This window comes from Diabrotica undecimpunctata, chromosome 3 (genome assembly GCF_040954645.1).
Source record: "Diabrotica undecimpunctata isolate CICGRU chromosome 3, icDiaUnde3, whole genome shotgun sequence".
NCBI lineage: Eukaryota > Metazoa > Arthropoda > Insecta > Coleoptera > Chrysomelidae > Diabrotica > Diabrotica undecimpunctata.
The window spans coordinates 21038882-21065605 of record NC_092805.1 but is presented as its reverse complement, the minus strand read 5'-3'; the positions used below and the strand labels follow the sequence as shown (position 1 = coordinate 21065605).

At 30.8% G+C, this 26724-nt stretch overlaps 1 protein-coding gene across 2 annotated transcripts; it reads left to right on the top strand.

Annotated features, from left to right (window-relative positions):
- The first annotated feature begins 3965 nt into the window (after positions 1 to 3965).
- LOC140435509 (farnesol dehydrogenase-like) lies at positions 3966 to 25588 on the top strand. Of its 2 annotated transcripts, none has more exons than XM_072524250.1 (5): positions 3966 to 4148; positions 6987 to 7182; positions 13184 to 13305; positions 20557 to 20712; positions 25481 to 25588. In XM_072524250.1, exons 1-5 carry the CDS (start codon positions 4038 to 4040, stop codon positions 25520 to 25522), a joined length of 627 nt encoding a protein of 208 aa, XP_072380351.1. In that variant the 5' UTR covers positions 3966 to 4037; the 3' UTR covers positions 25523 to 25588. The 2 variants fall into 2 exon arrangements, with proteins under 2 accessions (XP_072380351.1, XP_072380350.1); XM_072524249.1 differs by having other exon boundaries at positions 3971 to 4148; positions 13037 to 13305.
- The last annotated feature ends 1136 nt before the right edge of the window (positions 25589 to 26724 follow it).

Sequence of the window (26724 nt, the reverse complement as noted above, 5' to 3'; positions counted from 1 at the left end):
TGCGTTCTGGCTTAAACAGAACCTCACTTTTAACTATCTAAAAATCAAAAATTTAGTTATTGCCGACATTTCAAAGAATTACCTCCTTTTAAATGTAGTTGCATTGGATTTTTCGATTAACCTTGGGTAAGCCTTTACGTGTCAAGTTCGAAGCTACCATACATTTCAATTCTTATAAAAAACTTTTTTTGTACATAGTAACAAAAAACACCACTATGTTACTAGCAAAGTTTTTTAATATTCTAACTCTACAATTCTAAGTTACGGTAAGATCAATAATGTTTTAATAGATAATATATGGTAGCTAATTATAATTTATTCTCTTTCAGCCCTGAAGAAGCCAAATTAATTCTCTTTGGCGAAAACGTTCGGCGAAACAATTGATACACATTAGAGTATTTCTTGCAGATTTCCCCAATATTTAAGAGTTTACTATTTAATTAATCTGCAAAGATTAAATTTCTTTTCTATATATATATATATATATATATATATATATATATATATATATATATATATATATTGTTATGTTTCTTCTTTCCCAACCAAAGAAAAATAAATAAAAAAATCCATCGAAATAAAATTTCAAGATATCAATATAAACAAATTGTATATAGTAATTTAAGATAAGATTTAGTGTAGATAAGAGTAGAAATTTGTTTGGCAAACGACCTTTTCCGTTTCAAACAAAATTATCAAAAATCCTTTTGTTTAGAATTCGAAGACATTTTACCTGAAGGTTAATCTCTTCATTGTTTGTAGAGTCGAGTATTAAATGACCATATTCTAATCTTTTGAAATATGTATAAATGATGTATTGAAAAAAACCAATTTTAAAGTAAGCTATTTAGTTTTCTCTGAAACCGAAATTAGGCTTTTCCAAAATCATAGTAAACACAATTTAAGCTTTTTGATTGGACGGTCTTTTTTAAATGGGAATTTGGTGAGTCGATCATGAGAGAGGAGAAGTTAGTCATATTTTGGTCATCGAAAGGAAACAGTCGTGTGTCCCAAGATAAGGTGTGGTTCGTGAGTTTGGATACCGGCGTAACGAAAAGAAGTGAATAGTTTGAAGGAGATAACAAGTAGATTAAAAAAGGTTCCTTGTATCTACCGTGGGCATTTTATAAAGTATATGTGAAAGTATTCTTACGGCATCAAGTTGACAAAAGGAGGTCCTGGTGTCATAAATAAGTAGCGGAGTTTGGAGAAGTGAATCAGGTGTTTTTTGTGTAGTCTGCAGAAGGTTTTGCAGCGACGTAAAGAAGGAGCCGAGGTGCCAAAAAGGGGAGATCACATCTTTGAGGAGACTGGACTTTTCTGGGTATGTTCCAACATACAACTCAAGAAGAAAATAAACTGTAAGTGTTTGTACAATTGAATTTTATATCTGTGAAGGATCGTTTCGACATCATGGTCATTAGCATTCAAATTTAAGAACTGAGGTTTTGTTAGGCTAATCAAAAGTTTAAAGTTTTGTGGTTTCTTTTTTTTCAAGTAAAGAAAATTTTAAGTAAAATTGGTTTTTCACGTAATATAAATATATGTAGCTTTATAATCTTTTATCATAATAATTTGATTTATTTTCTTGTATGCTGATTGATAAGATAACGACAGAATTTAATAATTGTTTGATTCGTTCATATAAAATAAAGAAACGTAAATCTTTGTAATATAATATATTTGTATTATTATCCTTTCTTCTCTCCCGATAAAAGACAACTAGAAAATCTTTTGAATCCATCGAACACAGGTAATATAAGGATTATTTTACTTTTGATAACAGATAAGTTATAATTTTTTTATTGGCTCAATAAACTAAGTTTGAACTCAAAATAAACAATCATAACAATATATATATATATATATATATATATATATATATATATATATATATATATATATATATATATATATATATATATATAGTGGAGGAAGAAACAAGTATCCGGAATGGGAATAGACATAGGCGGTAATAAATGTCTTACATCTTTATTTTTCGCAGATAATCAGGTAGTCGTAGCGAATGATGAGGAAGACATGGACTATACGTTTAGAAAACTAAAGAAAGAATATGAAAAATGGGGCCTCAATATGAATATGTCAATGACAGAGTATCTTAAAATAGGAGATGATGAAGAAGATCCAAAGTTAGAAATTAGAAACACAAAAACGCAATAAATATAAATATTTCAGATCTATAATATCTAAAGAAGGCACTACCAAAAGAGACATCGAAAACAGAACGCAGCAAGGAAAAAAAGCGGTAAACATTCTAAACTCTCTACTATGGTCTAAAGATATTAGATAAGAAACGAAATTGACAATCTATCGAACCTTGGTAGAGCCTATTATGACTTATGGGGCAGTAGTTTGGCAGATCACGCAAAAAGATAGAAAAAGAATAAAAGTAGTGAAAATGGATTTTCTAAGGAGAGCGTATATTGTATCCAAAAAAGATCATATCAGGAATGAAGATATTAGAAGGAGGACCGGTTTTGATAATTTTTCTATTAAAATGGTTGAACATATAAGCTTTTAAACAATAATTTTGCAATAAATAATACATATTTTTTTAGATTTAATACAGAAACTTTAACTCAAAATATTATAAACAATAAATTTACAATAAATTATAATTGTTTTTTTTTAGATTCAGTAGATACTCAATACTCAAGAAAGTTTAACTCAATATAACAAATTATGACAAGTTTTGATAACTTTTTTTATTAAATTTATTGAAAATATTCAAAGATGCTTACATTTTCGATTCTTGTTTATTTGAATCATGTATAAATACACCACATGTTTTTCCAGCACTATTATCACTACTGTATTTATCTTAATTACTATTTAAACGGGAATAAGCCACAATTAAAGGTTAAAGTAAGTTTATTGACGTTTCAATTTCCACTTCGGAAATCGTTCTCAAAATACAAACATTAATAAAATAAATAAATTTTGTTTTTTTGTTACTTGGTGAAAAATTCTTCTAATAATTTAATTTTATCTGACTCATTTATATTGACAATTCAGACATACATTATACATTTTAAAGTAGATTACTTTAAAATGATATTGCCAATATTGTTGAGTTGCGTTCCTGGGACGACTTTACTTGTAAGATAGTTCGTTCGATTACATGAAATCAACTTTAACAACTTGAGAATATCCATCAGAAAAAATCATAGCATGTAATTCGTCTTTAAAAAGACAAACACATGCCATGATGACAGTAAAAATCTCATTTTGGTGATTCCATAGTAAATTATGAGGGAAAAACCAGGAAAAAACCTCATAATACCATCCCGACATGGTAAGTATTTGGTCTTGTATTTATCTTTTACAGGTGATAAATATTGTTCATTCGACATTTTCAGAATTACAAGAAATTAATACTATATAAATATAGCATTTACAAAATGAAATGTTGACACGTTGTATACGGACTCTCCTCATAAAAAAATTGACTCTTCCAACTATGTATTTCGTGTAGCTAACTAAATATAATGTTTACATATTTTATATCGTTCTTCCCCTTTTCAGTAAATTGACTCTTCCAGCTTTTTTGTGTGGTGATGATCTGATTTTTGTGTTTTGTGTAGCGAAGATCTTAATTTTGTTATAGAGAAAAATTACTACAACACCAGTATAAAAGCTTCACTTCTTACGCATACGTTAGAAGAGCGGACTAAAGAACCATCGAAAACTAAGGAAATCCTTAGTAGTAGTAGTAGAAAACAAATTGAATGATTTCAATATCACCCTGTAATTTACAATGTTAAAGCTTTTTATTGCTCACCGCTATTTTTTATTGAATATTTCTCTCACATTTTACACGAGAATAGAAGGGCACGTGTTTAACGCTCTTTGATAATTAATTTAATTACTCCATCCTAAAAAATTACTCCATCAATTTTTTTTTACGGTATTTAACGTTTAATTATAACTTAAAGAAATGTTAAAATTGTTGTATATATTGCCACGCAGTATAACCGAAGGTTAGATATTTACACCAGCTTTTTAATCAGTTGAGAATGGTTGTTATCCTAGATGATAAATGGGTAGGTAAAGTGGCAGTAGTGACAGGAGCTAGTTCTGGAATTGGGAAAGCAATTGCTGAACGCCTCGTAGAGGAGGGTATGAAGGTACAAAGTTACACTATTATTATTGGTTTTTATTATTTTTTAATAACACTTTTATTAATTGAAACAATTTAGTCTTTTCATCTTTCTTGCGTTGCAATATTATTCGTATTATATATTTTTTGGCATTATTTAGGATTCGCAAACAGCGAGAATCATTAAGTATATTAATTGAAAAAAATAATTTAACACTCTTCTAGCTCAGGGGTCGATTAGAGCATTTTAATTAACAACAGAAGGTAGTCTTATAGAGAGCGGCTAGATATCCCCACAAAGTTCCCACAAATCCATTATAATCGCCTTCACTCGCAGACGGAATCCAGGGGAATTACGTCCTCTAAAGCTGTAGGGACTTAGCCAAAGAAAGAGGTAAAGTATCTCGAAGTTACACTATTAGACTCAAAACTCAACTGGAACCGGCAATTATAAAAAATAACAAGCAGTACAGTTACAACACTTATGAGGGTTAGGCGTATGCATGGGGAGAAATGGGGATTAAAACCGGATGCACTGGGTATATACCAGGGTGATCAAACCTTCAATTACCTATGCAGCGACGATGTGGTGGACTAAGACACTTCAAACAGCTGCAAAAGCCAAACGCAGCAAAGTGCAAAGACTTGCATGTATTATTGGTAGGCTTAGATTCCAAAGGAACCGCCGAATATCTAAGATCAAGGCTAAGACACTTAGTTAAAAGATCTCAGAGAACCTACAGATACGATGCCAAAAGTCAATCCCTTTAAAGAATCTAGACTTTATAGAAAGGATAGACGAATTAAGCCTAGTCTACGAGATCGATAAACAAAATCTTCTAAGAATACTTCCAGAGTTGCTAAAGGACCATGAGTTGTTATGGTACAGAAACAACAACAGAAATTGGAAGTCATGGACAAACTTCAACGAAGATTTTAATTAAGCTTTCTATCCCAGAGGATATTCGCTACAACTACAGGAGCAAATCAGAAATAGAAAGCAAGAGCAAAACCAGACAGCGAATTCTGAAAACAGAACTCAGTTCAGAAGACATACTAGACATTCCTGAACAGACGAGCCCACTAGGAATACCAGAGAAACCTGAGCTGCCTGTCACGCCAGGGAAGGAAGGCAAACGCATCCTCAACAAGTTTCAACAGTTATTTGGTACGCCACCGTCACCACCAAGGAAGCGCCGCGCTGATCACAGACCGACAGGACCTGAAACCGCAACAATGACGCCTCCCGGGGAGCCACAACTAGGAAACAATTTCGACTTATCGGAAATCGTCCCGAAAGAACTGGTGCAAAGGGGACCAAAATTTCGGGTGATCTGCAACAATGGCAGAAAAATAAAAATCAAGTCGCCACGAAGGGTAAATGGGATCACGACGTTATAAGCTCCACGCCACAAAAAAGGTATGATACTTTTTTTTCAAAAAGAAGGGAGTGTAACGCTATGAATCGCCTTGGTACCGTCAGCGCTTCGTACACACGCATCCCCACTTCAAGATCCTCCTCCATTGATGTACGCTAGAGGAGATGAAAGGCATTCGACTGTCTAAAAGAGCTACCCGTCACAATATACAGTACCTACTCCAGACAGGAATGTATGTAAAAACAAGGATTACCCTAATCAACAGGGTGGTTAGATCTGGTATACAGATGGATCCAAAACTACAGAGGGTGTGAGAGCCTGAATATACTCTAAAAATCTAAGAAAAAACGAAAGCATTGCCTTGGGTAGGAACTTCACATATGCGATACTGCGATGTGTAAAAAGAAATAATAAGGGAACTCTTGAGAAAGAGTAGATCCACATATGAAAAAATCTTCATTGGTGAACCATGTAAAAAAAGAACAGAGGAACTGTTTCACATGATCAGGAACAAATTGAGAACAGTAACAGGAATGTTGTTCGTGCATGCACCAATAAGAGAATTTCTGAATAAAATATACATTTACAATGGAGACCTTAACTGCAGACTATGTCATAAGTAACTAGAAACTGTGAAACAGTGTATTATGTGGCTGCGACGTGCTGGACCGTAAAAGACCAAAACTGTATGGGTAATTAAGAGGAGACCCTTGTATATTTAAGACACACCAAGCAAAAACCTGCATAAACTTCTGCAGGATACAAAAATTCTAGACTGTGTGTAGCAAACACCAATGGGCAGCAAACACAATAAGCTTTAGCTTCAGTGATAACGGAGATTTTTTTAATAAGACGGGGTCCAGCGGAAAAACACAAGGTAGTCCTCTGATAGTGTAGGTATAAATATTTAGAAAAAATATAAAACGATAACACCTCTCGCACGTCTGTTGTAGAATGAGCCACTGTGTCTATTTCATCAGCAAGAACAACACCAGTTTTTAACCTTGATTGCCAAAATATTCTGTCAGCTGCGATGATATTTTTCTTATTGCACGTTTCAAGGTAAAATTGAACAGTAACAGTGAAACAGGAACAAAAATGAAAGGCAGAATGACAACAAATAGAGAAGTAAAGACTCCGAGAGACGTTTCCGCAATAAGAAGGCGATCAGTGGTAACACGAAAACGATGGAATGATAACTTAATGGAAGCACATTGAAAAACAGAAAGGCATGTCATTACAAAAAAAGAAGAAATAGAAGAAGTATGTGTCTACGACAGTATAGATGCATACTTATGTTTATCTCTCTCCGTCTCTCTCTCTCTCTCTCTCTCTCTCTCTCTCTCTCTCTCTCTCTCTCTCTCTCGCTATGTGTATGTATGTGTGTGGGTGTGTGTGTGTGGGTGTGTGTGTGTGTGTGTGTGTGTGTGTGTGTGTGTGTGTACGTATACATTATTTTCCCACTTATATAAAAATATATGTTATAGGTTGTAGGTCTTGCAAGAAATAAACAAAAACTGCATTCATTGGCAGATTCACTTTCATCGAAAAAAGGAGGAAAATTATATGTGTTTCAAACTGATATAGCAAAGGAAGATGCGATTTTAACGGCGTTCTCATGGATAAGGGACAACGTGGGTCCTATACACGTATTGATTAATAATGCTGCTGTTGCAAACTTAGGTAAGTAGTTGTACATTTATTAATTTTCAAACGTTTCGGCGATTTGTTATTTTCAACGAATTTTATATTTTATGTAGTCTATATTATTATTAAATGTTTAGACTGTTTTTAAAAATAACCGTTTATTCTTTTTATAATTCTCTTTGCCACTATCGCAGAGTTATTCATTCACAGACATGTTCTGCTTAAGCGTCTTCTCTTAGGTCCTCTTTGGTCTTTCTCTCCTACGCCTTACATTCACTTAAAACTCGACAATTCTTCAAATTGAGTGATTTATCTCAACCTACTCTTATCATCTTGGCTTCGAAACTTACATTTTGGTATCAATTGCCTAATATAAGTATCCGTTTATAATTTTAAACTTTATTGTTATTGCACTTATCCATCTAAGTATTCTTATTTTTGTCATATACATTAGATGACGTATTGAAAATAGCTTTTTTAATAAATAAAACAATAACCTGGTGCAACTCATTAAATGTTATTAATTCGTGAAAAGCTCACTTAACTTTTGTTAGGATGTGTTTGAGAGGGTAGAAAATATGCGTCTCGACGAATATGACAGTATCATCGAAGAGAATGGCATCTTCGGCGCTAAGAGCTAAAACACATGAACGTTTCCTAAGCCACTTCTCGGCGACATATTTATATTGTTAAATATAGATGAGCATCTCTTTGTCGTTCATTTCAGCGATGTGTAAAGTTTTAACGACGGCCCCGTCGAAACGATAACGTCGTGAGTCGTCCAAGTCATCTCATATGTCCAAAAATCGCTGAGTCGTTAGAAATTACTACTAGCAATCATGTTATTCAGCGACAACTAGTTGCCCATATATGTCAAGACACTCTAAATATTGTTAGCTTGCTGCCTCCATTGGCAGCGATTCTGTGCCATATGGACTTTTCCACCAAAGACATCATTTGGTCTGCCATGGTGTTGGAGATCTTCCTCTTGGTCTTCGGCCTTCTACCTTTCCTGCTACTACTAATAGTTCCATGGTCCCCGTTCTTTCACATATGTGGCTGAAGTAAATTAGGTGGACCTTCCACATTTCGGTGGATCTATAAAAGGTTTTTACTAGTATCGAAGAAGGCTTCGATCTTACTACTAACGATTTTTTTGGGAATTCAAGTATCAGCTGCGTATGTAGCAATCGTAAAATAAGGGCATTGATCAACATGAGCTTAGTACTCCTTGTTATTGTTCAGTCTTTCCATATTCTAATCGGTTTAGCTGTTGCGGTTCGGACCATTGCTAGTGTACGCTTGATTTCTGAGAAGCAATCGCCATTGTTGGTTATCAGGGAGCTAAAGTATACAGATCTGTCTACCACTTCGAAATTTGCTACTTAATGTATGTGCGGTATAACAAGATTATACGACACAATAAAATACCAGAAGAATGGAGGATAAGCGAGCTAATTACATTATTCAAAAAGGGCGATAACAAACAACTAGAAAACTACAGACGAACTACATTATACAGAAGAAGGATATGAAGACGACGTAGATACTACATATATAACTATAAATCTGTTGAGATGTTTAGAATAGCAGTATCAAAGGTGATGAGTGCCATAGTAATAGACAATATTATAACATCCAATTTATGACCCTGAATCGATACAACATCGCCTCTTATTTTTGTCGAAAGTTCCATATCCATGGAGGATCCATCATCTACATCAAAACTGATATTAAATTCAAAACATTAGATGTCTCTAACTTTAGTGAAGAAATGGTGTGTGAGTGCTGTGCGATTTCTCTGTTTATAGCCAATAGGAAAATTTGTGTTATTAGTGTTTATCGTTCGCCATCAGGAGAAGTTCAGAGTTTTCTGTGTAAATTACATAATATATTTTAGCTATGCAGTAAGTCATATCATGATATTTATATTTGTGGGGATCTAAACATTGATTATCTTGTCATGTCTAATAATAAGCAATCTTTTAACGAGTTTTTAGTAAGTTATAATTTGAGAGTCACATCTAAGGCTCCTACAAGAGTTTTCGTAGATAAAGTGGGTAAAACATCATCTACAAAATTGAACTACATATTGATAAATATCGAACCACATCTTTATAAATCAAATGTGTTCTAGGGACACTTCAGTGACCATAAAGTATTTTCACTTAGTGTAAATTTGCAAGCCAATAAAGTATCGAAAAAAGATAAAAAACTCATCAGTTACAGGGATATGTCAAATGAAAATATGCTGATGTTTAAAGCAGGGATTTCTTCTACAGTTTTTGATGAAGTTTATTCACAATTGAATGCTGAATATGCCACAAATTCATTTGTTAGCATTTTAGATTACAATCTAAATTTATATTGTCCAATAAAAACACGGTATAAAGCACACAAAACAAATAAGGCTACATGGGTAACAAATGAGGTAAGACACGCTAGTGAAAAACTAAAAAATCTACACTGGATAGCAAAAAATATAGGGAGTCTCGAGTCTCAAGATACCTATAAACAGGCAAAAAAAGAATATAATTCTCTATTAATAAATACTAAAAAAAAACTTTCATAGTGACTTAATTAATCAATCTTACAATATACCAAACCACAATTTGGAATTTAGTAAACATTGAAACTGGTAGGCAAAAGAACAGGTCTGATATTATTCTACATTATGTTAATAAAATTATTACCAAGTCTTGTGATATTGCTAATTCGTTTGCCTCATATTTTGCTACAATTACAGAATACAATCTTCAAACTCATTTTGGCACATCGTTACCTTCTTCTTGTACTGCCTCAAAATTGTGTAAGAAAACATTTTTCTTTTTACCCGTAACTCCAATTGAAATAAAAAATACAATCGATCAACTAAAAAATAAGCCTAGTACTGGTACTGATAACATATCTGTAAAAATAATAAAACTGATAAGTGATCATATCTCGATTCCTTTAACCCATTTAGTTAATCTCTCAATAACAACCAGCCAATTTCCATCCATATTTAAAATGGCAAAAGTTATTCCAATCTTCAAAAAGAATGACCCTCATGATATTTCAAATTATAGACCAGTATCTGTCCTTAGCATAATTTCAAAAGTAATAGAGAAGGTTGTATACAACAGAATGTTAAATTTTATAGAAGAATACAATTTATTAACTCCAACCCAACACGGCTTTAGATCAAAAAAGTCAACACTCATGGCTGCATGCAGCTTGTTTGAGCGTATTTATGATGAATTAGATAGTAGAAACCACGTGGCAGGACTATTTTTTGATCTATCACGAGCTTTTGACTGCTTAGACATAACATTTATTCGCAATAAATAATATAACGTTGGTTTTAGAGGGATATTTCTAGAATGGATAATAAATTTCTTAAGTGACAGGAAGAGTGTTGTTAAGATGAAAGAATCAAGCTTAGAACCATACACGACAAATAAAGGAGTACCACAGGGATCCGTGCTGGGACCATTATTATTCCTACTTTTTATTAATGACCTACTAGATCACATAAGGGCACTTATAATATCAATGTTTGCTGATGATACCTCGTTAATAGCCTCTGCACGTACACTCGAGGAATTAAAAATGACAATGAAGACTGTTGTTGACTGCTTTATACGCTGGGGTAATACCAACAGACTAATATTAAACATTGACAAGACGCAAATTATTTATTTTCATTCATACAACTCATCTAAATATGACTATATCTTAACCATCCATGATAGAAACAATATGTTATCTTCCACTCACTCTACAAAGTTTTTGGGTGTATTCATTGATTGTAATCTCAAATGGTCAGAGCAAGTGAATTCAATGAACATGAAACTGAATAAAGCTTTTTATGCTATATCTAGAATTAGAAACACACTACCCATCTCGGCATTAATGAACGTTTATTATAGCCTTGCTTACAGATACATGTGCTATAATGTAATTTTGTGGGGGAACTCAGTAGATAGTAACAAAGTGTTCATTAACCAAAAAAAAAACGGGTGTGGCAGTCCAGTGGGACTGCCGGTAGAAGTTACACTTCTATACACGCATTCGCCGTTACAAATTTATTTGGGAGTCAATCTGCACAATCATTACATATGTAATGCTATAGGTAAGACATAGCAGAAAGAGAAACAGAATTAATAACAACTTACTAACAATTTATAAACAACATTTGACCTGTTATAGGAGTATAATAAATGAAGGATTGAATCAATATTTTGATGAAAATATATATTTTTATTTTTTTATATGCATGAAAGGAGTTGAATGCAAAATTTTTTTTACACATACTCCGCAGGAAAATTTATTGTTTATTTTGATATTAATATAAAAATACAATACAATACACTGCAACATAATTCAATATAATAATACAATACAAATTAAAATGCAATATTCATAAGTATTTAAAAATGACAATAATATACATAACTTTTCTACTTACGCATGTGTTTAATTTACCATGTAATAATATTAATAAAAAAGTCCTCCCCTTTTTTATTCGAACCCCGGTCTTTCGCGTAACAGGCTGGGATACTGACTACTATACTACCGAGGACATGACACAAACGTATTTCAAAATTGACAGTTCTGGGTCATACAGTGATTTATTGAGATTATTATTTTGAAATACAAAAGACTAATATAATTATGAACATTTATTAAATAATACAAAACATATCACATAAATAATAATATTAATAAATATTTTATTATATATGTATATAATATTATATGTATATATATGATATATATATATATATATATATATATATATATATATATATATATATATATATATATATATAATATTAAATATATATACAAAGGGAACCTTTTTATATTCGAGAGAGGAAGAGAGAGAAAATATATCTTCTGTCTCTCTCTTACTCATTATCTTACATATGTAATTATTTCACAGATTCACTCCCATACAAATTTCCAACGTGGAGCGCGCGTATAGAAGTATAACTTCAAAAATCTGTAAAATTTTTAATTTGGATTATCAACAGTCTTGTAAACCAGTTTTTATTAAACATCAAATTTTAACTTTCTACTGCCTATATATCTATAAATGTTTACTTTATGTCAAAGAGGAAATCAATACATTTCCAGTAAATTCAGACAATCACTATTACAATACAAGAAGTGCTGAATCTTTATGAGTTCCTAAACACAGAACATCCAAATTTCAAAATTGCTTCAGATATATGGGACTGACCTTATAAAATCATTTGCCAAAAACTGTGAAAGAAATACATACCACTTATCTCTAAATTTAAAAAAATGTTAAAGATTTACTCTTAAGAAAAGCATATTACTCTATAAATGAATATCTTGAGGACAAACTGCAGTAGCTTCATATTTTACTTGTAAAAATGTTATTTTATATATTTTATGTTTTGTCAATTTTTTTTACACTGTGAATATTGTATTATACACATTAATATTTTTTTATACTAAATTCTGTAGTGACGTATCCTATACATTTATTTTGAATGTCTTAAAGGATCAATAAAGTATGACTATGACTATGACTAATATTCTTATAGGAGATTGCACTTAAAAAGAAGGATAATATTCAGATTTAGGTACATTGTTGATATTGTTTTGGGTAGTGATATGTAAGTTATTGATTTTTGTAGGATTAATGTAAATAAAAGAATTATTTATAATAATATAGCTTATTTTCTTATAACAGGATAACTTCAATATACTCCTTTTTTTAAATTGTATAACTAAAAGAGCTTGGAATATATGGATTGGCGATAATGACACAAGTTATTTTTTACAATTTTTTTCATTAAGTAATATAAAACGTGCAACTCTTTTCATTATCTCCAATGTGGTACATGCATATTTCTAAATATTTAATTAATTCTAGGTCTTATAAGTGAAAGCGATACCAAAAGTTGGACAGAGGTTTTCCAAGTTAATGTTATCGGACTTTGTATTGCTACACGAGAAGCGCTAAAATCTATGCAAGAAAACAACATTGATGGACACATTATAAATATAAACAGTTTTTTAGGTCACATAATACCTACCTTTCAAAACGCCAATATGTATCCTGCCAGTAAACATGCTAGTAGAGTTATTGCCGAAATGCTCCGAAACGAATTAGCACATTTAAAGAAGAGAATTAAAGTCAGCGTAAGTATTTCACATATTTTTCTTCTTTTTACTTAGTTGTTCACTTATAACATCTGAACCAAGAAAATTGTCAAAATAATTTTACAATTCATCAATGTCAAAGAACTTTTTAAATCTGAAATGGTCTAGAACATCGGTTTTCATACTTTTTTGGTGGTGAAATCATTTTAAAAACTAAATTTTTAACGGAACCCTAAACTCCTAAACTAATAGCAAAACCAGTTATATGTGTATTTTTTATTAAAAATCATACAGAAAAAAGTAGATATAGTAAAACTTACTAAATAAGTAGTAAGTTAGTTAATGGAAGGCATAAAATTGTTTTTTATTCCTCATCAACTGGGTAATGTCAGGCTTGATCGAAGAAAGGGAGTTTTCATGCCTGGTCGACATCCAATCTATTGCGGAACTTTGTTTTTGTAGTTGTATATGCTGAAAAACCCGGTTGACACAAGAACGTTGTTGGGAACGACAGAAGAACATTCAAAGCCTCTGTGGAAAATTGTCGATATACATCACAAACGCTGCATCAAAAATTATTTAGTAAGATTGTTTTGAATAATGATGTTTGTGTCATATCTAAAAATGATAGATATTTTTTATTTACATGAATGTGCGTCGGCTACAATGACCATTGACACAAACAAAACAATATTGTATACAATTATTAAAATAAGGACATATTACTAATTGCTATAGTTAATCTATAATTAACCGATCTAGCACCAATGGTGCGAACACGCACCATTTTTTTTTAGAATTTTTTATTGGCAATACGTTAATTATTTTTTAAATCTTTGAATTTTTTAGCAACCAGAAGGTACAAGTGTAACTAAATTTAATTTTGTTTAATTTCCAAACTCATTTTTTCTTTACAAAGGTATTTTCTAAATATCCGACATTTCCCGCACAATCCTGTAACATAACTTTATTTTTAGTGTAGTAATTTTATTGGTAAAACACTTTTGTCACCAAATAAATTAAAATTTATTTTTTTAACCTATTTATACCTTAATTGTTATAAAAATAAAAAAAATTAGTCATCAAATTGGATTGTGAGATAAACCATCAGCCAGATGTCAATATTTGCTTGAAAAGCTTAGAATGCCGGCCGATCTAAAAAGTGAAAAAGCTAAAAAGAATATTTTTTTGGGGTACTGAAGTACCATTTTTGTTATATTTTTTGTATTTTGTGTATAAAAATGTTTTACAACATTTTAGTTGTAAAATTTTGTACAATATGTTATAATAATTAGGTTATATAATTAAGTTATATTGAATATTTTATTATAAAGGCAAAGAAAAGCAAACTCAAAATTTTTAAAATGTTCTAAATATCCTCGAGCACCATTTATAAATTCGGCTCCCGAATTTTCGTCTTCGATAATTTGCTTGAACACTGAAATTAATTCATTCCATTTTGAATTAACAACGCTTAAAATTTTCGACTTCAAAGTTCATCTAGTTTCACAATTTGTTGGGATGCTTCGATTTAGAATTGGATTTAGAATAAATGTTCTCTTCGCCAAATGATTAAAAAAACCAGAATTTATGTAATCGTTGAAAAAAATATCCTACAATTTCTAATACATTTTGAGCCGTCTTGCAAAACTAAATTTAATCTATGAGCACAACAATGTCTAAAAAAAGCTTTTTTATGCTTTTTTATGATGCTATTATGCTAAAGAGCCGGCCATCACACTTGCTCCATCGTAACATTGGGCAGTCAATTTATTTTTGTAATCATATAGCTAAGGATTTTTGCTTAGTTGAGGAGATACGTTGTGGAATGCAATTTTAGATTCCCCATGTCTCTAATAACATCTTTAACAACGTCTGTTTTGCCTTGCAATTCTTAGAAGGCATAGATTAAAGCATAAATCTGAATTTGGTTTCGAAAAATTAGTTTACGGATTTATTGTCAGATGTCGCTATTTGAGTCCATACGAAGCAATGTTAGAGTTGCTTCCCAAGACAGGAAAGAATAATTTTCACGTTCAGAGCGTCTGTGAATAGTCGTCTCTGATGATCCCTATTAGGGTGAAATACGTATAAGCGGATATACAGATGCACTATACGTGAAATCAAATCTTAACTGTATTTTTCCTATTATAATTTCATTAGCACTTGACAAAACAGACCCAATATAAACAAATCCTTTAAACTTCCTAAGAACAAGTGTTATCGTTATAATTACAACGAAACTTTCCGAAACTCATCGGAGGCGGCCGATCGGGTCGCCTGTCGAAATATTCACAATTCACAGCTTGTAGATTGTAGATTGTGTTGCTTATGCTTAAGCGTAAGTCAGAGAGACATAATATATTAGGACCCTTAAGCTAGCGGGGACACATGAGCGGAATCCAATTTAACCTACGTAATATTTTTTCACCCATTTTTCACTAATTTATTACCACCCTAATAATTTTTCACCACCAAATCAACCTTAAGGGGAGCGATTCTGCTGGCTTAAGATTCAAGCTAGCAGAATTCAAAAAAGAAACTTTTTGTTGATGTCATATTTTTTCACCCATTTTTCACTAATTTATTACCACCCTAATAATTTTTCACCACCAAACCACCCTTAATGGGAGCGATTCTGCTGGCTTAAGGTTCAAGCTAGCAGAATAATAAAATAAAAAATCTTTTTGTTGATGGCATATTTTTTCACCAATTTTTCACTAATTTATTACCACCCTAATAATTTTTCACCACCAAACCAACCTTAAGGGGAGCGATTCTGCTGGCTTAAGGTTCAAGCTAGCAGAATTCAAAAAAAAAACTTTTTGTTGATGGCATATTTTTTCACCAATTTTTCACTAATTTATTACCACCCTAATAATTTTTCACCAGCAAACCTCCCTTAATGGGAGCGATTCTGCTGGCTTAAGGTTCAAGCTAGCAGAATTCAAAAAAAAACTTTTTGTTGATGACATATTTTTTCACCCATTTTTCACTAATTTATTACCACCCTAATAATTTTTCACCACCAAACCACCCTTAATGGGAGCGGTTCTTCTGGCTTAAGGTTCAAGATGGCAGAATTCAAAAAAAAAACTTTTTGTTGATGGCATATTTTTTCACTCATTTTTCACTAAATTATTTCCACCCTAATATTGTTTCACCATTAAACCACCCTTAAGGGGAGCCATTCTGCTGGCTTGCGGTTCAAGCTAGCAGAATTGAAAAAACATATTTATAATATACCACAGTGTTTTGCTAGGTTTTTACGAATTTATGTGATAAGTCAATAATTCTGTTGGGTTAAAATTTAACGTGAAAAAAATCTTTTTTTACAATTTCACTATCCTCTACTTATAACTGACATAAAAAAGTATTTTTACCCTGATAAGTTTCCATCTCTAAACCAATCTTATTTGGAAACGTTCCTGCTAGCTTAATATTCGAGCCAGCGTAATTAAAAAAAATTATTTATGATATACCACAGTGTTTTGCTAAGTTTTTACGAATTTATTACCAACTTAGTAATTTTTTATCTCTCGACTAACTCTTAGTGGAAGTCAATAGTTCTGCTACGTTTAAATTAAAGGTGAAAAAGTTTTGTTTTATAATTTTACTAAATACTATTTATAAATAAAATAAGAAACTCTCTATTTAGTTTTTACTAAATGTTAACCAACTTCACCAATTCCACCATCTACACATTTACGCTGGTTGAATGCAAAGCAAATCTTTTCGGAAATATGAGATACTACAGTATTATGCTAGATTTGTACTAATACATTACTATCCTAGTAATTTTTCACCCTTCAACTACCCTCTATGAGAAGTCAATAATTCTACTACGTTAAAATTTAAGGTGATAAAAAATCTATTTTTATAATTTTACTGTATTCTACTTGTAATTGAAAATATAAATTGCTTGCCTGGTTTTTACTAAATTTGATCCACCCTTATAATTTTTGACCCCCTAAGCCTCAGTTAATGGGAAACATTCAACAAGATACACATTGACGCTAGGTGAATAAAAAATCTTTTTGAAAACACAAGAGTGCTCTGCTAGAATTTTACTATATTTTTACCAGCCTAGTCATGTTTTTCTCAACTACCCTAATTGAAAAACATTTTCAAATGTTATTCTATACTAACTAATATTTATTTTTTCAATGTTTAAATATTAAAAATATGATGTATTCCAAAAACTATAAATTTTACCTGTTTTAAAAAATTGACTCTGATTCGAGTCGTATTACATGGCTAAGCGAAATCGAATCGTTAGTCCCTTTTATGAATATAAAATAACTGAAATCAAGTTGAGTTTTAGTAAATACAATGGAATTTTTATATTTCACAGAATAAATTACCAGGTAAGAAATATTCAAATTGAAATAATTTTATTACGTCTATTACATTATTTATCTGATTGTAAAGGAGGGTCGTCGGGACCGTGCGCACCTATTGTTAAAAGATTTGTATTCATTAGGTAGATGAAAATTTGAAAAATAATTTAGGCATTTAATATTATTTAAATAAGAAGAGTATTAACAATTGGACAAAACATAATTTTAAGATTAGGTGTATAACATAAAGAATTTATATTGGAAAACATTTAAGGATATAAATATTTTAAGTATTTATATTCAAATGAGACCGAAATTACCGGTTGGTCAGAACAGCTGATATAGATTATTTGCGTAGTAAAATAAATTAATATTAGCAGCATTTTAAAAATTTAAATATATTTGTATTTTAATTTTTTGTCGATTTTTCATTCATTGTCAGTTGAATATAGGTAAAAATTAAAGGTCAAAAAAATATTAACTTATTTATTTTGTTTATGGAAATGTTTGAAAGAATCGCCCACGGAGAGATCTGGTTTCTCGGCACAATCCACACACTCATAAATTGGGTTTTTTCTTATTTTTAGGATAGGACATACTCTGCATCTTTTCGTTTTCGTTTCGCGTTTGTCCGATTTATTAGCAATTATTTATAGGTAAATGTTCGCGTGCGATATTCCGTCTTTCTTTGCTTTTTTATAAATTAATTTACGAATTAATTCTAACCTTGATATCGTCTTTTATGTCTTTTGTTTAGTATATTGTTTAAAACTAAGTCTAACTTTCCACGTTAATATCGATTCATCTAGCGATAATTCTTTTACTGGATAACGCAGAGCAGTCATTTTATTATTAAAAAGTCTATAACTGTTCTTATTCTATAAAACCGATCTTCAGGAATAACATTCGGTCCCATTGGATTATGGATGAAGATTAAGCAGCTTAAAATTATAAGAAAAAGATCTCTTCCGATGTTCTGCAAAAAAGATTTTAAGTTAAATAGTGGATCTGTTTTCCAATAACCGTCCAATCTTGAAATCCGTATGTGTCAGTGTGGAAGATAATTCCCATAAATACTAGAAATTCAAATAAGGAAAGTAGTTTACATCTTTAAATGCTAGAATTTACACAAACACCAACTTCACCAACTTTTTTATATGCTAAACATTGCAATATTGTTGTTTTGTACATTGCCTATTTTTTAACAAAATTTTACAACTTAAAAAGGGATCATTCCCGTGAGTTGGCGGTAGTTAAAAAACTCGAACATTGAAGTAAAACACTGTTGTGATTGGTATATTTAATTAAATTTTAAAAATCCTAAAGGATTAAGTTCAAAACGTTTTCGGACTTATCAGTTCATCTTCAGTGAAATTTGTAGTACTTTTAATAAGTAATTAATAAGTAATAGATAAGTAGTATTTTTTAATTAAATATACCAATTATTACAACAGAAGTGTTTTTCACACACACACACCGTGTCAAAGTATTGAAGTATTTTTGAAAAAACAAATTTATTTAATTTTTGTTAAAGGGGTAGTAAGGGGTGAAAAATTACTAAAGTTGTAATAAATTCGTAAAAACCTAGCAGAACACTGTGGTATATCATAAATATTTTTTTTAATTCTGCTAGGTTGAACCGTAAGCCAGCAGAATCGCTCCCCTTAAGGGTGGTTTGATGGTGAAAAAATATTAGGGTGGTAATAAATTAGTGAAAAATGGATGAAAAAATATGCCATCAACAAAAAGTTTTTTTTTTGAATTCTGCTAGCTTGAACCTTAAGCCAGCAGAATCTTTCCCATTAAGGGTGATTTGGCGGTGAAAAAATATTAGGGTGGTAATAAATTAGTGAAAAATGGGTGAAAAAATATGCCATCAACAAAAAGTTTTTTTTTGAATTCTGCTAGCTTAAACCTTAGCCAGCAGAATCGCTCCCATTAAGGGTGGTTTGGTGGTGAAAAATTATTAGGGTGGTAATAAATTAGTGAAAAATTGGTGAAAAAATATGCCATCAACAAAAAGCTTTTTTTTTAATTCTGCTAGCTTGAACCTTAAGCCAGCAGAATCGCTCCCCTTAAGGTTGGTTTGGTGGTGAAAAATTATTAGGGTGGTAATAAATTAGTGAAAAATTGGTGAAAAAATATTAAGTAGGTTAAATTGGATTCCGCTCATGTGTCCCCGCTAGCTTAAGGGACCTTAATATATTCGTCTTATTCCATTTTCAGGCGAAAATATGACCTGCCTTTTACTCCTACGATGAGGGTAAAATAATTAACTTTGAGGAAAATATAAAAAATAGCTTTTTAATTTTTTTAATTTTGAATTAACTATTTTATATTAGTAAATTATTTATTATTGTACATTTAAACAGGGTAGGCAACGCCTACTTTGGCTAAGCCCAACGGGCAGCCCCCACAAGGTAAGACATATTTGCCTGATATTATGCCAGATTTTAAACTCATCGAAAATTTTGCAGAAAAAAAGCATCCATCGAAATTACATCAACTCTTGATTGATAAAACTCTCAATAAAAGTTTGACAAAGAGATTTTAAAAGCTTTTTTAAGAAGGCGCTAGGCACTCGGAGAAAAAACAAAATGACCGGTTTTATCACGTGTCTATAACTATCAATAAAACTTTTTTTTCGGGTATAGCTTAATTTATTTTTTGTGTGTACACAGCTCGTGATTTATATCTCTATTTCTCAAGTATAAATGGATGGAGTAACTTTGACCTAGACGATAATTAAGACTTGCAGAAGTATAGCAGTTTTTGATATTTGCTATTTTTTTTAAGTAAAAAATACTCCATTCTTTCTCATTGGTAATTTGCACCACGTTTACATGTGTTTACTTACTAATTGAAATTGTTAATATATCTTATAGTGTTAACATGACCTTATATAGCATTTTATTCGAATAGATCTTAAATTATTTTTCTTTTGTTTAAGACTTTAAGTCCAAGTCTCACTGACACACCCATGGCAGATAACGTTAGAGAAAATATTCAAGTATTTGCTGAAGGTGGTAGTGAAGTGGCAATACTGGAACCGAAAAATATTGCTGAAACAGTTGTTTTTGTCTTATCTACACCACCAAAAGTGCAGGTACTATTAACAAATTAAAATTACTACATTTAATTTAGGTTGCTTCACTTAGAGCTTATGGATATACCATAAGGTATTGTAGATAAATTTCTTCTTATTCCGAGTTTTATTTTTTAATTGATGTTACACAAGGTTTCTGGTTCTTCTTTCATAACAGAGTTTGCTACAAAACGGCTACTATAAAATCCAAATTAATAGGAGCATTCAAAACATCTAAACCCCATTCCATCCAAAAATAAACCTTTCCGCCTGATCAACCCAAAATCTTTCTACCTTTTATCAAAGATGTCACTGACAAGATGAGTAGAATTCTTAATCCTCTGAACATCAAAACAATCTGCACTTCTCACTCCAAGTTGTCCAATCTCATCAGATCCGTAAAAGACCAAATCCCCAATGAAGACCATGATGTCTACGAGATACCTTGTTCTAGTTGCACACGTACATGCATAGGATAGACAAACCGACGAATACATAACCGTATTTATCGTATCATATTCAGACAGTCCACAAAATAGATTTTGAAAAAGCAAAAACCATCGCTCCCATCCGCTCCTTAAAATCCAGAATCATTCGTGAAGCCATCAAAATTGAAAAACAGCTTAACAGCTAAACAAACACGCGCGTTGATGCTAAGAGACTGGCGACAGAGACAGATTGAGACCTCAGTGCCGTTTTACGGTTCCTGTATTTCTACAGAACAAGATGCTGGTAACTCGAAAGGAACCATATTCCTCTTTATAATCACTCCAAAATGGGAGCCGATTCAAATCAAATTTTTTTATGAACCTAAGCCCAAGAAAATCCACTAAATATATATATATATATATATATATATATATAAATATATATATATATATATATATATATATATATATATATTTGTATATATATATATTTATATAAACTAAGGTACACTCGATGAGTGGTGGGTTTTTCGGTCAAAGTGGAGAAATAAAAGACAAAGAAGGTGGCTACTTCATCTATTTATTGAAGACGTTTCGCTTTCTGCTCAGAAAGCATCATCAGTTCATCTAAAAAGAACAATATGAAACCAAACATCCATAGAGAAGTTACAACAAAAGTGTGTTACCTTACAAAGACATGTAGCAGTCAATGGTGTTAACAAAATGAAAAAACTTACGAAACTGGACATTCAGAGTTAACGTTGTATAAAATAATTAATTGAAACTAGGTATAGTTTGCAATTTAACAAAATTAGCACAGCCAAAAGAACATGTGATAAAAATACATGTATTAAAAAGTTATTATAAAAACTTAAGTAAAAAACATTAAGGTTAATTTTAAAGTGTAAAGAACTAAAAAGATCATACGAATGCACTTCCAACAAATTTATTTAGTAAATTAGATTTTAATTTTAACTTTAGGTAACATTATAAGTTATAAGTTATAACTTTAGGTAACATTATAAGTTATAATGTTACCTAAAGTTAAAATTAAAATCTAATTTACTAAATAAATTTGTTGGAAGTGCATTCGTATGATCTTTGACTGCTACATGTCTTTGTAAGGTAACACACTTTTGTTGTAACTTCTCTATGGATGTTTGGTTTCATATTGTTCTTTTTAGATGAACTGATGATGCTTTCTGAGCAGAAAGCGAAACGTCTTCAATAAATAGATGAAGTAGCCACCTTCTTTGTCTTTTATTTCTCCACTTTGACCGAAAAACCCACCACTCTTCGAGTGTACCTTAGTTTATTTTGGATTGACGGTCGTACTCCTTTTCTCGATATATTTATATATATATATATATATATATATATATATATATATTTATATATATATATATATGTATATATATTTATATATATATATATATATATTTATATATATATATATATATATATATATATATATATTTATATATATATATATATATATATATATATATATATATATATATATATATATATATATATATATATATAAGAAATACTGGATATTATTGACTGTCGAAATAAACAAACAACACAGTTTATTAGGGCTGCAGTCAGTACGTTTGGCCGGGATGTTATAGAAACACTCTTTTGACTTTTGGTCGAGCTTTCGGAATTCTTTTATTCCTTCTTCAAGACACTGTAATTAGAAGAAAGTGTAAATATTTACAACATATCTCAAATTGTCATTACAACTTACTAGTCGTTGAGATTATTTTTGTAAAGTTACTAATATACTACTTCCATTAATATAATAGCAAGAACTCCTAATTACTCTTTAATCACACTATTTTTGTTTTTTTTTTCTGTTCTCTATGGATCAGTCCAAAACACACCATGAAAAGATGTCACTAACAAAATTTTACCTTTCCAATTATTTTAAATGTTATATTTTATATGTGTGTTTTTAATGTTGAGTGTCGTAGCTTTACAAAAATAATCTCAACGACTAGTAAGTTGTAATGACAATTTGAGATATGTTGTAAATATTTACACTTTCTTCTAATTACAGTGTTTTGAAGAAGGAATAAAAGAATTCCGAAAGCTCGACCAAAAGTCAAAAGAGTGTTTCTATAACATCCCGGCCAAACCTACGACTGCAGCCCTAATAAACTGTGTTGTTTATATATATATATATATATATATATATATATATATATATATATATATATATATATATATATATATTGTTATGATATGTAAAATCGAGAAAAATATTGGGTTGATTAAAATATTTCAAAGTTCAAAAAACATTAAAATAATTCAGATAAGTAGGATAATAACCAACAAACATTTCAAAGAAGGAAAGTTATTAAATTCTTGGATTACCTGTACTAAACAAATGTAAGCTATGCATGAATTATTTCTTTGTTATACTTGAGTGACCCGCATAATTTTAAGTGAAATCCAAAGACAATTGAACCGGGTTTTCCAAATACATTAATGCAGTGATTAAAGACAATAGAAGAGATTTTAGAAAGAGGTTTTTGTTAGTTTTTAAGAATTATAGAAAAATATTATTTGTAAATAAGTTTTAGGAAATTTTATAATTATAGGTAAAAATTTGTTTGTTATCGAAATGAAAAAATGGGGGAATTGTGACGAGTTTTGATTGGCGGAGATTGAAAAAGGTGGGATAGGTATGTAGGAATGAAAGTTTAGCTAGATTGAGGAGAGAGAAAAGATAATCAGTTGGTTTTCCAAGTCTGTAAGACGAACAGTGATTGTTCTCTGGCGGTTCCCGAGAAGTAGCAAGCAGTAGTGTTGAATGTTAGTGAGTTTTTGGGGAGTTAGTGTATCTGACAGAAGCTGAAGAAGCAAAATATTGTAAGTCATATTTTTCTACTTATATTCCAAGAGTCACTGTTCAGGCCAACGAGAGATTCAGTTTATCGTAAAGAGAAGATATTCCAAGAGTCATTTTTCACTCGGGCCAACGAGAGATTCAGTTTATCGAGAGGAGAAAGGCTATCATAATTTGAATGATTTGTGCTTTTGAAGGAGATCATTAAGGACGATATACTTGCAACAATCTGTTGTAAGATTGCTGATTACATAGGGAGCGGTTGAGAGGAGATAATATAGTCTACAAGGAACAAGGATTTGGACCACTCATCATCAGAGAGAGATATTTTTGTTTTCTGCAGTTTTTTCTTTTATTGATAACACAATTTTTACACTTAATTTAGAAAGGATATAAATATTTTGATTAGGAGAGTTAGAATAGTTTGGGATTTTGAGATTTCAATTAATATTGTTTGTACCATTAATTTTGATTGTTCACGTACGTAGAACAAAATTTTGAGAATCATTATATGAGATTTGTTTATTGAAAACTTTTGAGTGTGAATTATTTCATTATTTTTATTTCAATATATAGTGTTAGATCATATGTGTTTTTTATTATTCCGGTATTCTTTGGACCTTACCTTGCACATGTAATAGCATAGATATTGAAGCACGAATTTAACCCTGAGATAAAAGAATTAAAAATTGTGATAGAGTCATAATCATATCATTTAAATAATTTTAATTAATCAAAAAAATTAATTAGCTAATTATTGCTTGGCGCACCAAGACTTTAAATATCACAATAATATATATATATATATATATATATATATATATATATATATATATATATATATATATATATGTATATGTATATATGATAAGTGTGCGCTACTCTCAGTTACCCAGACCAATCACCTACTTTAAAGGCGGTTCCTGCACAATGGCTAGATCCTAGATGTGCCAGAATATGCAAATTATAGTCATCCGAATTGGCGATATCTATATAAAATTTATTTATAATGACAAAAAATTAACCTCAATCTAAAACCGGACACATGTATTAAATAGACGTAAAGAATGCCATTTTAGCGACGCTAATCCAAGGGAGTATAATATAGAACTGTTTGTCAGGGAAAATAAAATTTTTGCTTTTACTATTTTCTTTACAATTTCATCATATTTTTTATTTCATCTTAATTTGATTGTTTAATCATTTATAAGATTTAAAATAATAAAAGATAAAAAGTAGATTAATTAAAAAAAAAAACAAAAAAAAACATTAAGAAACTTGACTGAAATCGATAAAACCGTTCTTAAGTTCATAATTATATAAATAGAGATTAATTTTTATGTACTTAATACATAGCTATTAGGAAAATTATATACACTTAGACATTGAATCTCATCGATTAAACAAGGCGATCTATTAAATACATAACTGATAACATCTACCAATTAAACATAAACACAAAACTTTAGTTCTATTATTTATCTCAAATATTTTTTCTTTACAGATAACTGAGTTAATTGTACGACCTTTAGGAGAGACTTTTTGAAAGCAGAAAAAAACGAATATGTATGAATATTTAAGTAATTGAAATAAAAAAGACAGTTAATTACAATACGTTTTTATTATAGTTTTTAGTTAATTAGTGACATACCTATAGCGTGTTTCAATAAAACGAGCGGTTCTAATTTATATAAATATATTTATTTATAAGTTTATATCACGATTATATCTTATCAACTAAAAACTTAATATCATCGTTACTTATATCATCGATATATATATATATATTTATATATATATATATATATATATACAAGTTATTATGTACTAGAATATTCTGGAGTAGTTCACCTCTATCCTTCACGTCGAAAGCGCATCGAGAATGCCAACGATCGAATATTCTAGATCCATAGTTCTAAGAACTGTGACATGTACTACGCATCGGAGATGGGCTATTTCGTTACACTGCCCCTCTCTTAGATCTGAACGTTCCGATCAGCAACTTTACATGAAGGCCCAGTATTTCGGAATCTACAGTTTTCTCCAGCTCTGCATGAATCCCTCAGAAAGAAATAACAGTCTACTGTCTTCGAAGGACACGATCTCTTCGGATTAATGCAACACACAGTAATTCGTACGCCGGTTTCTCGCAAGATCACTTGCTGCCCCAATATAATATATTCACCAGAAAATTTACATGTTAATTTCCCTAAAAAAGACAAAATGCATGGTTATAACATCAAGTTTAGTAAGAATTAAATTGGAGCTGTGAACAATTTAAATGTAATTATAATTTTGAATTGTTTTTAGCGCCCTGTGTCCGATTCTTCGAAAGTGTGAAGAACACATAACAAACACACAATTGGGCTTCAGGGATGCATTGGGTACTCGAGAGGCACTTTTTGCAATACAAGTTCTCTTTCAAAGATATAGAGATGTGAATTGTGATATATATGTCTGTTTTGTTGATTACCAAAAAGCGTTCGATAGAATAAAACATGACGAACTGATGAAAATATTCAATTGGTCTAGACAGCAGAGATCGCCGTATAATAAATACCATCTACAAGGAAACAAAGTTCCTGTATTTGGCTGTATACCATATTTTAAAAATTTTGGATAAAATCCTTTATAAAAAGGTATATAAAAAACCCAGTTGGGCTATGTTGCATTGACAAAACGTTTTCGGAATAAATATTCCATCATCAGTGTCAAGTTAATACATGGATGTAGCCACTAAATATGTGG